The 18,752-nt window shown below is 46.1% G+C and overlaps 1 protein-coding gene across 2 annotated transcripts in view; it reads right to left on the bottom strand.

The window, feature by feature from the left end:
- PHLDB3 (pleckstrin homology like domain family B member 3) overlaps positions 1-18,752 on the bottom strand; it is a 167,523-nt gene that overhangs the window by 74,326 nt on the left and 74,445 nt on the right. For both annotated transcript variants that reach the window (XM_068241968.1, XM_068241967.1), the window contains exon 3: positions 10,070-10,201. In XM_068241968.1, coding sequence (XP_068098069.1) covers positions 10,070-10,201 — 132 coding nt within the window. The remainder of the gene's footprint in view (positions 1-10,069; positions 10,202-18,752) is intronic.

Here is an 18,752-nt window from a genome sequence, read left to right on the forward strand (position 1 = left end):
AAGGAAAAAAATACACATTTAAAAACCCGCCGACTTTAATGGTTAATAGCAAATCCACCTTAAATGCTAGAAACCCTAAATTTGCAGGATATGTTAAGGAGATCATTAGGAATAAGAGGAAAAAACAATTTTTCAAAAAGACCTTATAGTTCTTGAGAAAATCGATTTTAAAGTTTCGAAGGAAAATAGTATACTTTTAAATGCGGTAAATGTCACTTTTATTAGCAAGCCTAACGGTAGTGTAATTTTACATGTATCAAAAGAAAGAGCAATACATTTCCTGACAGAGTTTCCAGGGGGTCCATACGCAGCCGCAGCGCTTTGGCCAGGGATCGCTATACAGCCGTAATATGGCTGTATGAAGATTCCGGGCATTTTTTCCTATTTTCCCAATTTTTTTTTTTATGTTTAGAGTGGGCGGGCAGAGGCGGCGATCCGCCGCGATTGACGTCAGGAGGGGCAGAGCTGAAGCTGAAAGCTCTGCCCCTTCCAGGAAATGCCGGCGGATTGCCCCCGGGGCGATTTGGGGGCTCTGCAGCCCTCGTTTTGCGGCGGGGACACGTGAACTCCCTTATGCGGCCCAGCCTCATCCTGACTTTGCCTCCTGCGGCCCCCGGGTAAATTGAGTTTGAGACCCCTGCCCTAAGGTAACTATTTATGTATTTTTTTAATTGTATTTTTTTATACAAAACTTTTATTTGGGTAACTATGGGAGAGTGCGGGAGGTAAGGTGTAGGTGTAATTTTACTATTTGGCCACAAGATGTACGCTAACAGGAAGTAACGCGTGGATGTGTTACTTTGACAGCGGCATCTCATTGATGGCGGCGATCAATGACACGGGGACTTTGATCAAGGAATGGGAACTGCATTCTCATTCATTCTTCTCCCTTCTAACGATCGGCGGCGGGAACGCGCGCGGGAGCGTGCAGCGGCAACAGACAAGTATCTCTGTCCCTGAGAGCTGCAGAGATATTTTGCAGGGACGTAGATACTCATCCTGGGGAGGGGAAATGGATAAAGGGAACTTGCTTTACTGCGAGAAAAAAATCTCACAGCTTTTCTATACTGGAAGGACTGGTGACAAATATATCTGCTGGATGACTTTGTTTTTAGTACTCCAGTCAGAATAGACCGAATACAGCTGCTAAAGTCACAAACTAGAGCAGAAACGGCTTCCTATCAGTGCTGGAAACTCCTCGCCCGCTGCAGGCTGCGATGGGAAGATCATTTTTAATAACGTTAAATTGCAGCACGATTTCTGCCACACCCAACTTTATTTATGGCGGTTTTATGAAACTGGAGTTTCCATCGAACGGGCCAAATGTACGTATTGCTGTTATTTCTGTGTTTAAAGATTGGTGAGGGACAAAAAGTTATCTTAAAATATAATTTTACACCGACCTAGTAAGATAAACAAAATGCGCCAATAAAGCACTCAAGCTGCCAATCAGTTACGGTAATTAACCTGGACAATTTTAATCATGTGATTAATTAACAGCTAAAGGCTTTGATAGACTCCAGGAGGAAAACCAGAGATGAAGCACCCTCTTGTATTTTACCTTATAAATCAGTGGGAACATGACAGTAAACACCTAATCTGCTCTTTGTTTCATTGTTCTCTGTTTAATTTGCCTGTTATCACCTCTGATAAGAATCCCCGACTGAGCACTCAGTCTAGCTTTGCTACGGAAAGATTATAGCTGAGTCTGTCTTCTCTGGTGCCTTTTCAAGCACAAGCCTGCCCCCTTGTGGCTCTGCTATAATGACTCAGCAATAATCATTCCCAGCAAAGCCAGACTGAATGCTCAGTCCGGGATTCTTATCACAGCTGATAACAGACACTTTTAGCAGTGAGGATGAAACAGAGAGCAGGGTAGGTGTTTTCTCTAATGTTGTTACTGATATATATGGTAAAATACACAAGGGTGCTTCCTCTCTGGTTCCCTTTAAGGCCTCCTTTCCATGGACTGTTGAGCTGTGTGTTCCGCAATCAGTTACCAGGCAGCAGTGAGCAGTTACCAGGCAGCAGCAAGCAGTTACCAGGCAGCAGTGAGCAGTTACCAGGCAGCAACAAGCAGTTGCCAGGCAGTAGTGAGCAGTTACCAGGCAGCAGCAAGCAGTTACCAGGCAGTAGTGAGCAGTTACCAGGCAGCAACAAGCAGTTGCCAGGCAGTAGTGAGCAGTTACCAGGCAGCAGCAAGCAGTTGCCAGGCAGTAGTGAGCAGTTACCAGGCAGCAGCAAGCAGTTACAAGGCAGCAGTGAGCAGTTGAGAGAGTTTGAGAGGCTTTTCACTGCCTATCAACAGTTCTTGGAAAGGAGGCCTACTCAGGGTTGAACTTCATCCCAATCAGTAGCTTTCCCAGGAGAAATATTTATCCTTTCTCAAATAGATCATCAGGTGGGTCTGTATGGCTTATAGAGCGGTGAAGCCAGTGATGTCATGACCACGGTCATGCGGGTTTCCTGGCTGTGAACCTTGTTGCATTGTGGGAATTAACGACCTCTGTGCAGAGAACTCTCACAGAGATCCCCTTGCCCATATTAGGAAAACTTTTGGGTGATCTCTGCCAACCATTCATTGGCAGTAGGGAAGGTATTCATGGCAGCATGTTCAGTGACGAACGTCCATTCCCAACCCCCCACCCATAGAGTCACATCTGAGTGCAGCCTTTCACAAGAACAAGGATTCTGATTGGTTTCACCACTCTTTATTAGTGCAACAGGTTGGCTGCATGGTGTAATGGTTAAAGAGAACTGTAGTGAGAGTTATATGGAGGCCGCCATATTTATTTCCTTTTAAGCAATATCAGTTGCCTGGCTGCCGTGCTGATCCTCTGCCTCTAATACTTTTAGCCATAGCCCCTGAACAAGCATGCAGCAGATCAGGTGTTTGACATTTTTGTCAGATCTGACAAGTTTAGCTGCATGCTTGTTTCCGGTGTGATTCAGACACTACTGCAGGCAAATAGCTCAGCAGGGCTGCCAGGCAACTGGTATTGCTTAAAAGGAAATCAATATACCTCTCACTACAGTTTTCCTTTAAGGGCTCTGCCTCTGACACTGGCGACCTGAGTTCAAATCTCAGCTCTTCCTATTTCAGTAATCCTGAACCTATTCAGTAAGGAGTTCTAGGGCAAGGCTCCCTAACACTGCTACTGCCTGCTGAGTGCGCTCTAGTGGCTGCCTTGGAAACGCTTTGAGTCTGACAGAAGAAAAGCACTATACAAATACTGGAATTATCATCAAGACTGGTGCAAAAGAGCCTACAGCAAAAGTGAAGCATTTACCCGGAGCAGCCAATCAGGCGTCAGCTGTTACACAGAAACAAGGATTCTGATTGGCTGTGCTGCACACGGTTCCTCCAGTGAACCCATCAGGAGAAATGAGCGGTAGTAACAGGAAGGGGAACATCAGGTTTACCGTCAGGATAAATACGCTTATAAGATGTTCATTAGTTTGCTCTATTATATTGAGGGCTTGTCCAAGTGGACCTGCCTAATGACAATAATAATTTGCCCCTGGGAACAATGTGAGCAGAGGGAGGAGGGGGCAGGTCTGATAGAACACACAATCCTCCTGTTTATCAGTATCACAGCTGATATTCCCAGACGCTTTGCCATCCCTTCCCTCTTGTAGTTTCGGTTCCTCCCCTCGGGGCGACAGCGCTGGAAAAGCTGGTTAGTCAGGCTGCGGAGGTGCGACGCAGGGCGGCTGGCATGGGCAGGAACTGCGACATGTGAGGGATGGATCCGGAATGTTCAGACAGCTTCATGGGGCAGAGGCTTACAAAGAAGGGCTCAATTCCACAGGCAGTTCAACTGTGAGATCAGAAAGCAGTTATCAGGCAGCAGTGAGCAGTTACCAGGCATCAGCGAGCAGTTGTCAGACAGCAGTGAGCAGTTACCAGGCATCAGCCAGCAGTTACCAGGCAGCAGCTAGCAGTTACCAGGCAGCAGCGAGCAGTTATCAGGCAGCAGTGAGCCGTTACCAGGCAGCAGTGAGAGTTAGGCCTCTTTTCCATGGACTGCTGAGCTGTGTGCTCAGCGAGCAGTTACCAGGCAGCAGCAAGCAGTTACCAGGCAGCAGTGAGCAGTTACCAGGCAGCAGTGTGAGTTGGGCCTCTCTTCCATGGACTGCTGAGCTGTGGGCAGAGAATTAGCAGGAGAGCTGCTTTTTATGTTTTCTCATGATTACAGTAGCTTTGCTTAGAGTAATGTACACCTTAAAGAGAACCTAAAGTGAGAAGACTATGGCGGCTGCCATATGTATTTCCTTTTAAACAATACCAGTTGCCTGACAGCCCTGCTGGTCTGTTTGGCTGCAGTAGTGTCTGAATCACACCAGAAACACGCATGCAGCTAAGCGTGTTAGATCCGACGAGGGACGGACCGAAGAAGACGTCAGACAGGTAAGATTGACCCCCCCGCCCAGTTTTACTGGGAGATATCCGGATAGCAGATATCCGGGTATCTCCCGGATCCGGATTTGAGCAGTCCTAGTGGCTGACACCAGAAACAAGGATGCAGCTAATCTTGTCAGATCTGACAATGTCACACACCTGATCTGCTGCATGCTTGTTCAGGGGCTATGGCTAATAGTACTAGAGGCAGGGGGTCATCAAGACAGCCAGGCAATCTGCATTGTTTAAAAGGAAATAAATATGGCAGCCTCCATATTCCTCTCACTTTAGGTGTCCTTTAACTCTATAGACTTAAAGTGTAACCGTCGGGCATAAAATCAAAAATCAATTCTGTATTTTTATCTGGTAAACAAGTAATAAGGAAGCTAACCAGGCAATCCAAAAGTTAAAATCTCTACTACTTTTCTTGTTTATAAATGATCATTCCCCAGTTTCCCTGACTCTTATTTGGTACACACAAAGGAAGTTGCAGGGCATGCTGGGTTGTCTTTTTTTGCTTCTCTACTTCCCCTCAGACCTAACTAATGCAGCCTGATTGGCTGAAGCCTCTTTCCCTCCTGTTTTCCCCTCCCACACCTCTGTTCCTCTCTGATTGGCCAATATTTCTCATGCAGAGACAATGCACTTACTATAGTGAGGGGTGGGCAATGCATACACAATCAGCAGGAGAGTAAGGGAGGAAATTACATCAGGATTGGCTTCAAAATAGCCACAGTAAATATGGAAACTGTCTAGAATAGGATTCTCTACTTTTCCTTTATAAAATTCACAGGAATCATAACGTGGACAGTGCAATACATAGGTTATGTAAGTAGAGCAAGTATTTATATATTTTTTTTTTTCCTGAGATAGTATGGCTGACAGCTCCTCTTTAAAGTGTACAAGAGGCGGGGACTCCCCAATAACATATACATGCCTGGAGCTTCCTCCAGCTTCCTCCGTCCTGATTGCTCCCACGGCGTCCTCTTCTGACTGCCTGTTCCTCCGGTACTGGCCCCGGAAAATCCTCTAGTTGGGGCCAGTCAGCGTACGCTCTCCTGTCTCGCTCCTGTGGCCTGGAGGGTTCTGCACCTGCGCAGTACTTCTGAACACGGCGGGAGCGCGCAGCCAGGCAGTGTATGCGCAGCTGGCACCCGGACAGGAGGACTTTCTGGGGTCAGTACCGGGCGAACAGAGAGGCAGCAGAGGACGGCGTGGGAGCGATCAGGCTGGAGGAAGCCCCAGGCATGTATATTATATTGGGGGGTCCCTATAAAATCTATTGGAAACAGGATACAGTTACAGAAGAACTACGATCCATATGTGCTGCTACACTATTGTTCTTTCTTACCCTTAAAATGTGGCCAGAGGTTTGTTGGATTTGTGACAATTGTTAGTTATATTTCATACTTGCCACAATAAAAAGATTTAAAACAAACAAGATCCCACATCTGTTTCCACCACAAGACTACCGGTATACTTACAGCTCTGATTACCCAGCTCACTCTTCTGATTAAAAGACATAATAAAGAAATACAATTCAGACTTACCCACTGTTTGCAGCGGAGGGAATGAGACTACAGGCGTATCTGTGCAGGTTGTTTTGAAGGTTTTTGCTTGATGATTATTTCATTTGTGTTTATCTGCTGTCATTGGCTTGTCTTGTGATGATGTTACATGCAGCCCAGAGCTTTTCAGTGTAATTACAGTCTGGTATAATATATATCATTCTCTACTGCCTGTATAGTTATACTGCCTGATCTGTCCAATAATAATCTCGCCTGTGTATCACAATCCACACTTACAGCATTGAAAACAGCCATTTTGCTTGGTTAGGTTATAACCAGTTCAGCCAGAGGGCTGTCCAGCAAGAAAAAAAGCAGCCAAACAGCCGGGCCTGTGCAGGGAGCACACATGCCAATATCTGCTTGTCCAATTTTCTACTAAATCAGCAAAGGATGCTTTTAAACCCCAACTTCAGACAAAGATGTAAAAATACAATCTAATAGTTTTGTAATTAATGTAAAAAAAGGCTACTATTTTGATGTGAAACTAAGTTATTGCAACTAAAAATCTAGCTCAGTTTCTTCAAATGTGCAGAAGCAGCTGAGTTGAGGGAGTTCGTGGAAGCCTCTGTGGGTGGGGCTGCTGCTGCCTGGATTGCATTATCAGCACCAAAATCCTCTACAACAAGCTGATACAACTTAATGTGCACCTCCTTACAAGGACTTCCTTACTAACAGGACCCAAGTGGTGAAGCTCGACACCTTCACTTCGGGAGTGCCAACCACCAACACAGGCGCTCCCCAGGGGTTTGTCCTGTTGCCTGTCTTATTCTTCCTTTATACAGACTCCTGCACCACTAAGTACAACTCTGTAATGGTGATGGAGTTTGCTGATGGCACTACCATCATAGGCCTGGTGGACAAGAGCGGAGAACAAGCCTACTGCCAGGAGATTGAGAGGATCTGCTGGTGTAAGGTCAACAAGCTTGTCCTCAACTCAGCAAAAACTGTGTAACTGACCTTCGACATCAGGGACCCCCATATCCCGCCCACCCCCTCCCCCTGAACTTTGTTCTCAATGAGTCCACAGTGCTTACCTCCTGTGCACCACTATCACCAGTGATCTAAGGTGGGAAGAGAAGGCCTCCAGAATACAGAAAAAGGCTAAACAATGGCTGTTCTTCCTGCGCCAGTAGAAAAAGTTTGGAACGTCTCGCTCCCTTCTGACCTGCTTCTACTCCGCCACCATTGAGCTGATCCTATGCTCCTCTATCATCGTATAGTAAGCGGGCGACTGCATGAGTGACAACCACAAGCTTCAGAGAGTTACCACCAAGGCCACAGAGAAAATTATTGAGACCTCCCTCCCATATCTTGACCTTTTCTCCAGGCACAGGAACTCTTTCTTCCCCCAAGCTAGCCTGGCCCTCAACTCGGACCCCCCCACACCCCCTCCAACCTTAGCAACCCCCGATGTAAAATGTGTTCCCTTCAATGTGTAGTGTCCCCCCAACAATATGTAATGTGTATTATGCCTCCCAACTTTTTGAGATGAGAAAGAGGGGCACTTAAGCCACGCCCCTGCCACACCCCTGGCCACGCCCCCGTCACACCCCTAGTCAGGCATACCATAAAGATTTCATAAGAAAAATACATTGTTTTATAATTCAAACCAGACTGGTCCTTTCTATCCTGGTTCATTTTCCTTCATAGTAACATTTTAAAATGAGTAATATATCAATTTAAAGGGACTCCGAGCTCTGAAAAAAAAGGAAAGTTGTACTCACCAGGGGCTTTTTCCAGCCCAGTGCTGGTCGGGAGGTCCCACGCCGGCGTCCTGGCTCCTCTCCTTCTCCCCGCTCCGGAATGGCTGGCAGGCCGCAGCCCGGGCGACACTCTCCCGAGTGTCGGGCTGCTTCTTCCGCATATGACGCGGATTACGTCACACGCCGGCCGCCTCGCGTCATCACGGCGGCCGGCGTGAAAGTACTGCGCATGCGCGCTTTGTTCGCGCATGCGCAGTACTTTCACGCCGGCCGCCGTGATGACGCGAGGCGGCCGGCGTGTGACGTAATCCGCGTCATATGCGGAAGAAGCAGCCCGACACTCTACCGAGTGTCGCCCGGGCTGCGGCCTGGCAGCCATTCCGGAGCGGGGAGAAGGAGAGGAGCCAGGATGCCGGCGTGGGACCTCCCGACCAGCACTGGGCTGGAAAAAGCCCCTGGTGAGTACAACTTTCCTTTTTTTTCAGAGCTCGGAGTCCCTTTAAAGGGAAGGTCCAAGCAAAAAAAAAAAAAATGAGTTTCACTTACCTGGGGCTTCTACCAGCCCCATGTAGCCATCCTGTGCCCTCATAGTCACTCACTGCTGCTCCAGTCCCCCGCTGGCAGCTTTCTGACCTCGGAGGTCAGGGCCGCATTGCGTACATTTTTACGCATTCCCGCTAGTGCAGGAACATTAACATATACATTTTTACGCGTTAGTGGTGCAACGCGTACATTTTTGTTCCTGCACTAGCTGGAATGCGTAAAAATGTATGCAATGCGGCCCTGACCTCCGAGGTCAGAAAGCTGCCAGCGGGGGACTGGAGCAGCAGTGAGTGACTACGAGGGCACAGGATGGCTGCATGGGGCTGGTAGAAGCCCCAGGTAAGTGAAACTCATTTTTTTTTTTTTGCTTGGACCTTCCCTTTAAAGGATGGGAATAAAGTTTAGAGTCAAACACATTTTTTTAATAGAGAAATATATATATTTACATAGAAAGAGGGACAAAGTCCTGAAAGAGGGACAGTTGGAAGGTATGGTGTGCTGACCCTGAGCTGAGCCAAAAACACTTCCTGGTACGTTACCTGAACTTGGCAAATAAATATGATTTATCGGATTCTGCATCATATTATCTGATTCTGCATCGTCCTGCTGTTCATACTGCAAGGAACCGGCACAGACTGAAGTCTCTGCAGAGATCGCAGCCTCTGGTAATGATCGCCTGTGGAGCAGGAAGCAGGGTTTGACCTCCTAACCAGGTACTTTAAAAGGGATTTATCTGACTTTGTTTATCCAATATTTTCTACACTGATAAAATCCATCTCTGCCGCTGAGTGCCTCCAGGGGACCAGGAGAACATACGTTCCTATACTGGGGCTGAATAATTCGCTTTCTGAATTTGCACTTCACACCTCTTCTTCAGACATGTTCAGCGGGGTAAAAGAGGCACAAAGGTTTGGATAAAACGGAGTTAAAATAGGAGAGGTGGCTTCCTGCAATAACCACAGTCTGAAGACAGTTTATCTAGCACAGGCAACACGTTTCGTTTGTCTGACCCCTCTTCCTCGGGTCAATTACAGTGCCAAAGGATTAGCAAGTCCAAAGCATTGAGCTCCTCAAAGGAACTGGGCTCAATCCCAGGAAAAAGGCTAAATGGTCCTGGTGTGCACAGCAGCTGGCAGTGGAGCTTCCTATTGTACCTCATTCCTGAGGCGGACAGGTCCTCTTCACTTCCTCTTCAGTGTAGCCGCCTTGCAGCCAATCACCTACCAGCCCCCGATGCCTGACGTGCAGTGTTGGGTGCCACTAAACTAACGGCTGCTTGGTAGCTACACTGAAGAGGAAGCCAGCGGAAGAGAAGAGGACCTGTCTGCGCCTGACCCGAGCTACAGTAGGAAGCTTTGCTGCCCCACTACCCCGTGGGGAAGGGGGCGGTGCGGGAGGTAGATAGCTGCACACACGCTGGTGGGGCGGCCTGACAATGTTTACAGGTGTTAAAGCACACTTGAAGTGAAAGGGGTATGGAGGCTGTCATATTTATTAAACAATGCACATTGCCTGGCTGTCCTGCTGATCCTCTGCCTGTGTAATACTTTTAGCCATAGACCCTGAACAAGCATGCAGCAGATCAGATGTTTCTGACTGAAGTGTATCTGGATTAGCTGCATGCATGTTTCAGGTGAGTGATTCAGACACTACTGATGCCAGAAAGATCAGCAGGACAGCCAGGCAACTGGTATTGTTTAACAGGAAATAAATATGGCAGCCTCCATATGACTCTTACCTCGGGTTCACTTTAAAGAGTCTGATCACAAACTTGTATTTTGTTTCTCTCTTTCAGGCCAGCAGGAGGGAGACATTTATATTGAGGAGCACAAAGAGCCCATTATTGGGGTTACCTCGATTTTCAGCTCCTGTCTCTGCAGCTGCAGCTCGCGGATCTCCTGTTCCAGCTGGGAGATTCGGCTCATTACTTTCATCTGCTCGACCTCCAACCGCCGCTGGATCTGGCTGCCGGCCGCCTCCGCATGCTGAGGGGGGGACAAAGAACAGCGTAGGTACAAAGCTCTGCTTCCACAATAACCATTACTAATATCTGCCGCTATCCATAGCTTCCTACTGATCCCACCGACTTCCTGTACAATCGCCTGGTGTCCTCCTGCACAATAACCCATTACTAATATCTGCTACTGGCACTATCCATAGCTTCCTACTGATCCCACCGACTTCCTGTACAATCGCCTGGTGTCCTCCTGCACAATAACCCATTACTAATATCTGCTACTGGCACTATCCATAGCTTCCTACTGATCCCACCGACTTCCTGTACGATCGCCTGGTGTCCTCTTGCACAATAACCCATTACTAATATCTGCCGCTATCCATAGCTTCCTACTGTTCCCACCGACTTCCTGTACAATCGCCTGGTGTCCTCCTGCACAATAACCATTACTAATATCTGCCGCTATCTATAGCTTCCTACTGATCCCACCGACTTCCTGTACAATCGCCTGGTGTCCTCCTGCACAATAACCCATTACTAATATCTGCTTCTGGTGCTATCCATAGCTTCCTACTGATCCCACCGACTTCCTGTACAATCGCCTGGTGTCCTCCTGCACAATAACCCATTACTAATATCTGCTACTGGCACTATCCATAGCTTCCTACTGATCCCACCGACTTCCTGTACAATCGCCTGGTGTCCTCCTGCACAATAACCCATTACTAATATCTGCTTCTGGCGCTATCCATAGCTTCCTACTGATCCCACCGACTTCCTGTACAATCGCCTGGTGTCCTCCTGCACAATAACCCATTACTAATATCTGCTACTGGCGCTATCCATAGCTTCCTACTGATCCCACCGACTTCCTGTACAATCGCCTGGTGTCCTCCTGCACAATAACCCATTACTAATATCTGCTACTGGCGCTATCCATAGCTTCCTACTGATCCCACCGACTTCCTGTACAATCGCCCGGTGTCCTCCTGCACAATAACCCATTACTAATATCTGCTACTGGCACTATCCATAGCTTCCTACTGATCCCACCGACTTCCTGTACAATCGCCTGGTGTCCTCCGGCACAATAACCCATTACTAATATCTGCTACTGGCGCTATCCATAGCTTCCTACTGATCCCACCGACTTCCTGTACAATCGCCTGGTGTCCTCCTGCACAATAACCCATTACTAATATCTGCTACTGGCGCTATCCATAGCTTCCTACTGATCCCACCGACTTCCTGTACAATCGCCTGGTGTCCTCCTGCACAATAACCCATTACTAATATCTGCTACTGGCGCTATCCATAGCTTCCTACTGATCCCACCGACTTCCTGTACAATCGCCTGGTGTCCTCCTGCACAATAACCCATTACTAATATCTGCTACTGGCGCTATCCATAGCTTCCTACTGATCCCACCGACTTCCTGTACAATCGCCTGGTGTCCTCCTGCACAATAACCCATTTCTAATATCTGCTACTGGCGCTATCCATAGCTTCCTACTGATCCCACAGACTTCCTGTACAATCGCCTGGTGTCCTCCTGCACAATAACCATTACTAATATCTGCTACTGGCGCTATCTATAGCTTCCTACTGATCCCACCGACTTCCTGTACAATCGCCTGGTGTCGTCCTGCACAATAACCCATTACTAATATCTGCTACTGGCGCTATCCATAGCTTCCTACTGATCCTACCGACTTCCTGTACGATCGCCTGGTGTCCTCCTGCACAATAACCATTACTAATATCTGCTACTGGCACTATCCATAGCTTCCTACTGATCGCACAGACTTCCTGTACAATCGCCTGGTGTCCTCCTGCACAATAACCCATTACTAATATCTGCTACTGGCGCTATCCATAGCTTCCTACTGATCCCACCGACTTCCTGTACAATCGCCTGGTGTCCTCCTGCACAATAACCATTACTAATATCTGCTACTGGTACTATCCATAGCTTCCTACTGATCCCACAGACTTCCTGTACAATCGCCTGGTGTCCTCCTGCACAATAACCATTACTAATATCTGCTACTGGCGCTATCTATAGCTTCCTACTGATCCCACCGACTTCCTGTACAATCGCCTGGTGTCCTCCTGCACAATAACCCATTACTAATATCTGCTACTGGCGCTATCCATAGCTTCCTACTGATCCTACCGACTTCCTGTACGATCGCCTGGTGTCCTCCTGCACAATAACCCATTACTAATATCTGCTACTGGCACTATCCATAGCTTCCTACTGATCCCACCGACTTCCTGTACAATCGCCTGGTGTCCTCCTGCACAATAACCATTACGAATATCTGCTACTGGTACTATCCATAGCTTCCTACTGATCCCACAGACTTCCTGTACAATCGCCTGGTGTCCTCCTGCACAATAACCATTACTAATATCTGCTACTGGCGCTATCTATAGCTTCCTACTGATCCCACCGACTTCCTGTACAATAGCCTGGTGTCCTCCTGCACAATAACCCATTACTAATATCTGCTACTGGCGCTATCCATAGCTTCCTACTGATCCTACCGACTTCCTGTACGATCGCCTGGTGTCCTCCTGCACAATAACCCATTACTAATATCTGCTACTGGCACTATCCATAGCTTCCTACTGATCCCACCGACTTCCTGTACAATCGCCTGGTGTCCTCCTGCACAATAACCCATTACTAATAGCTGCTACTGGCACTATCCATAGCTTCCTACTGATCCCACCGACTTCCTGTACAATCGTCTGGTGTCCTCCTGCACAATAACCATTACGAATATCTGCTACTGGCGCTATCCATAGCTTCCTACTGATCGCACTGACTTCCTGTACAATCGCCTGGTGTCCTCCTGCACAATAACCCATTACTAATATCTGCTACTGGCGCCATCCATAGCTTCCTACTGATCTCACCGACTTCCTGTACAATCGCCTGGTGTCCTCCTGCACATCCAGGTGTGGCCAGGAACCAGAATCCTGCATTAAAGAGTACCTGCCTCGTGTGCACCTGCACAACCAGATGTGGCCAGGAACCAGGATCCTGCATGGCTTGCATTGCAGTGTACCCGAGGTGAAAATAAACAAATTAGATATAAACAATTATACTGCATCTATCCTCCTACTACTAAAAATGACTTTTGTAAGTATCCCAGGGTTTTCATTATATTTAAATATTTACAAAGTAGGTTGAATGTTTTACTGTCTCTAATCAGTGGCAGCCTATTAAGTGTCCCAGAGTTAGAAAAAGGTCAATAGTTCATGTGTTTCATCTCCCCCTGCCCTCAAAAGTTGTATTCTGCCAGGAAAACTTTTATGGCTATAATTTGGTTATCAGTGAGGCTTACTATATTCCCGACAAGGTACCAACAAGACAGAAGCTGTCACTTCCATGCCTCTTTTAGGCAGCGCAATAAAACAAGTAAAACAGCCTGGTTGTTAGTATGTTTTGCACTGTACATACACATGTTATCTCATCATGTTGCAGATCGCCTCAGGTACACTTTAACCACTTTATCAACCACTACAGTATATCTACGTCCTCTGTGACTTCATCTAAGCTACGAGGAGGTAGATATATGTCTTGTAGCAGAAGCAGTGCTGTGCAGGATTGGGCTTCTATCTATTTGCTGCAGCACTAATTGGTGAATGGGAATATATGTTCCCTGACCCAATAAGATTGATTTTGACCATTAAAAAATACAACTATTTTCTCACTTTCTATTAAAAAATTCACACAGACACAGTAGAATTATTTCAGAAGCACATGACTTCACCATAAATTGTGACAGCAGCATAATTTAAGTTTTGTAATAAACAGTAGAAACGAAATCTGTGTTTTTTTATATCTACAATAGTGCTTTTTATTTTTAAACTGGGAATTGGTAAAACTGAGAAATAATGTTTTTTCTATTTTTTCCCTCTTTTTCCTATTAAAAATGCATAGAAAAAAAATGCCATACAATGAAAGCCTAGGTAGTCTTGAAAAAAAAAACGATAAATATTTCATTTAGGTGCCATAAGTATGGATAAGTTATTGCTGATTAAAGCGGATCCGAGATGAAAAACTAACTATAACAAGTAACTTGTCTATATATCATCTTATCAAAAGTTTAGATAGTTTACACAGCAAATCTAGCTGCAAACAGCTTTAATAGAATATGATTATTTCAATCAATTATTGATTATTTCAATACAATGACAGCGGCCATGTTGTTTGTAAACATTACACAGAGGCAGGCTTATCTGTATCTTGAGCAAAAAAACCTAATCCCCCCCCCCCCCTCCTCCCCTCTGCCTCTGCAATCTCTGGCTAGTAATACCTCCCCCCTCCTCCTGCCCAGACTGAGCTCCCATGAGCCCTTGCTACTGTCTGAAAGTGCCTTGGCTCTCTGAAAACCTGTGGGCGTGGCTTGTTTAGTTTATAGAGAATTAAGACTATTAAAACAAAAAATTATTTGGCTTGAGGAATGCCCTCTAAACAATAGGAAAGGAACACAATTATGCCATGAGGAAAAGTTCATCTCGGATCCACTTTAAATAGGGACATGGCTAAAATGTCAAAACTGCTCTGGTTTATAAGAGGGAAACAAGGTCTGGATGCGATGCAGTTAAAATGTACCCGAGGCAAACAGATTTTTTGCTAAGAAGAAGGAAGCCTCATGTTGGATTCCACGATCATATATGATAAGAAAAAATGCCCTAATTTACCCTTATTGATTGGATGTGCAACAGGTCTGATCTGTTTTCTGATTGTTTTTCTGATCGATTTTCCAATCACTCCTGCACAAAATCGATCAGAAAAAAAATCGGAAATCAGATAGGACCTGTCAGAAATAATTGATTCAACACATCTATCTGGCGGTAAATTGCATGGTGTGTACCTGGCATTAGTTATACTGTAAAAATAATGTGTAAGATAACAGCTGGCGCCTTATGATCACCTGCGCAGCCAGGTTACATGCATATCAGGCGTGTCATCCCAGGTGTGATCACCGACCTGTTAATAGCCGCTTGTTTATTAAAGTCATTTTTTTTAACAGGTCCTCTAAGTTCCTTTTCTTTGTCACTGACAAATGATTCTATTAATCATATATCATAAATCTGTCAGGGTGACAATAAGGCGCTGTAAAGAAAGGAGACTCTTCCTGACCTGGCTACGCCCATCAGTGTAGTCACCGGCAGGTCACATGATGCAACGACATGACAAATCACTCAGCCAGAGGAGTACGGCAATACGGTCACTCCTGTTTACTGACTAATGTCCCCATCAGCCCTCTATAAACAGCGTCGCCGGCAGCAAACTGCTAATGACGCAATCAGCCTCAAAAGGGACATGTAATGACTTTATATTTACAGGAAATATTAAGCAGCTGATGAGCGCTGCAACAAGCAAATATAACTAGAGATACGTAATGGGTGTGCACTGGTTTCCAATGGTTTAGTCCAAAGCAGTTCTTTTTAAAGTGAACCTGTAACTTGTAAAACGAAAAAGTTTAGATATTTACGGTACCTCAGTAGGGCGGAGCCTTTGTATGACCCAGATGCTTCCCTGATCCTCCTGCAGCCCCTCCCCTGCCTGCTGAGACCCTCCTTATCTTTGCGGTCAGGTGCCAGTATTTTTGCACCTGTGCAGTATCAAGGAGCTGCTCTTGCGCAGAGAAGAGAGCTGTGCATGAGTGGCTTAATTTCTTTTATTCACCTATTTCATTGTGCTTTGTCGCGGGCTGATACTTATTTGGAGGGGGGCGAGTGGAGGGGGGAGGGGTTAAGGTCCCACGCTAAAGTGGGAGTGTTTAATGCCTCCCACTGAAGGGTAAGAATTACGATGGTGAATTTTTAAGTGGTGACCTAAGGAAGGGAAATTTGGGTGCAATTTGAACTCCAGCTATAGCAGCGCTCAGACTAGTGATGATCAACAAATTACGATTTTGCTAAATTTCACATAAATTTTTGCAATTACGCTTATACGCAATTACAATTAGCTAATTCAATTGATAGTCATTCGTAATTTTGCGTAATTTCTTTGCCGACTTTAGCAGGGAATAGCAAAGCCCCATACATGCTATTGATACCAAAATTGCTACACATGTTAAGGAGAATCGTGGGTATAAGTTTAAAAAATAATTTTGCAAAAAGACCTTGTAGTTTTTGAGAAACAGGATTTTAAAGATGCAAAAAAATGCAAATGCAAAAAACTATTTTTCTTTGCATATTTAAAATCGAGTTTCTCAAAAACTACAAGGTCTTTTTGAAAAATTCTTTTTGTGACTTTTACCCGCTATTCTGCTTAGCACATGTAGAAATTTTGGTAGCAATAGCATGTATAGGGGCTTTGCTGTTGACCTCTAAAGTCGAAACAAAATTATGCAAAATTTTGCGAAAATTATGCAAACTTTTTAAATACTACTATTACATACGAAATTAATAACGATTTTGTCTAATATTTCGCATTACAACTACGATGCGTAATTGCGACTGTAGTGGAAACAGGCGCTAAACAGCCACACCCAGAAATCTGGACGCAGAAAAACTGATGCATCAGTGTTTCTGCATCCAGCATTCTGGGTGTGGCTGTTTAGCGCCTGTTTCTACTACATGCGAATTCTGGATGCAGAAAAAACTGATTCCAATTAAAGCCTATGGGGCTGTTTCCGCTAAACCCGATTTGCAGATCTCTGCATCGTACATCTGTTTTCCCATACAATCCCATACAATGAACCAACATTTTTCTGCATCAGAAAAATTGCGTTTAGTGGAAACAGGCCCTTACCCCATCCATGGTGGCCTGGGGGGGGGGGGGGAATAGTAACGAACGCCGCCGGGACTTTTGCAGGAGCAAGGGGAGCCGTATATCGGCTTTAGCCTGCACCCAAATCTCCCGGCGGCTTAATTATAGACACACGCTGGAGTCATGTGACCAAATACTTGGTGTGAGGTTTATAATTGGTTAATATTGATTTATTATATATTGGTTCATGTTCTGTACACCCCCAATAAAGAAAGGGCTGCAGCCTATAAAGGGCAGATAAGCGCGTGGGTTTCTGTAATGATGGTAGAAGTTAGGTGCAGTTATTTGCATTATGAAGTGTACACATGCATTCCCGTGATTAGTAACAACTCTGAATGATCATTGTAGAGCTCCTCTGTGTATCTATAGCTCACTGGCTGCATCTGACTGGCTCTACTACATGCCCCAGAGCTGCCCATCAGTTACTGGCCTCCCTATTGCCACCAATCAGTGTCCGATGTGCCCATCTGTACAGCACAATACCAGAGCAGAGGCGTAGTTATGGGGGGGGCAAGGGGGAACACATGAACCAGGCGCTGCTCTGTAAGGGCACTCAGCACGCCCGCTGCACCCACATGTGTGTGAGAGGTGGCTCGCTGGCTGCCCGAGGTGCCCCTGCTTCTCCCCCTCCCTCTGCAGAGGAGCGCAGAAATATTACAGCAGCACAAAAAGCAGGCACATCTGTCTATATAAATAGGAGAAGGGGGCACATTTGTCCATCTGTCTCCACCCAGGATCACGCCCACATTCTGATGCGTGGCCACACCCATTTTGTCTGGGTGTGGCGCAAAAATTGTATTTGCCCCGGGCGCTGAAAACCCTAGCTACGCCTCTGTACCAGAGCTGCCAGTCTGCTGGACACGTCTCTGGCACAGTATCCTGGTGATCTCAGCACCGGCTGCGGCAAATTAATTACATTTGTTCCCAGCAGTCGCTGTCAGTTGCTAATGTGGACCTGAACCCTTGCACAGGACAGAAGGAAAACAGAGAAACGCACCCTGTATGTATTTATAAAGTTTAGCCTGTCTAATTCCCCTTCATCTGTGTCTAATCAAAAGTTGTAATTTGATCTCTCAGCTGTGTCAGCTGACTGCCTCGGCAGAGCAGCTAATTTGTAAACACAGGATGTTAACCCCATTGTCTGCTTCCATGAAAGCAGGAAGTAGACACACTGCACATTTATTGCAGGATTTGTATCAAGCTTATCTCTTTGGCCCGGTGCACACCAAAACCCGCTAGCAGATCCGCAAAATGCTAGCAGATTTTGAAACGCTTTTTCTTCTTTTTCTGTAGCGTTTCAGCTATCGTTTTGCGGTTTTGTTAAGCGTTTTTGGTGTAGTAGATTTCAGATATTGTTACAGTAAAGCTGTTACTGAACAGCTTCTGTAACAAAACCGCCTGGCAAAACCGCTCTGAACTGGCGTTTTTCAGAGCGGTTTGCGGTTTTCCTATTCTTAACATTGAGGCAGAAACGCCTCCGCAATCCAAAAAATGCCTCACCTCGGGAGTATGCGTTTCTGCAAAACGCCTCCCGCTCTGGTGTGCACCAGCCCATTGAAATACATTACCCAAGCGTATCCGCAGCCGCAAGTGGATCGCAAAACGCAGCCGAACCGCTCTGGTGTGCACTAGGCCTTAGAGCAGAGAGGACGTTCTGCGTTCAGATCCGCTGTAAATTCTGCCAGTCACTAACGGGTCAATCCACCCAGGAGTGTGCAGCGCGCTGATACAGCCCCCAGTGCAATGTCGTGATATCACCCAGGCTAATAAAAGCCAGCA

Source organism: Hyperolius riggenbachi, chromosome 6 (genome assembly GCF_040937935.1).
Source record: "Hyperolius riggenbachi isolate aHypRig1 chromosome 6, aHypRig1.pri, whole genome shotgun sequence".
Classification (NCBI taxonomy): Eukaryota; Metazoa; Chordata; class Amphibia; order Anura; family Hyperoliidae; genus Hyperolius; species Hyperolius riggenbachi.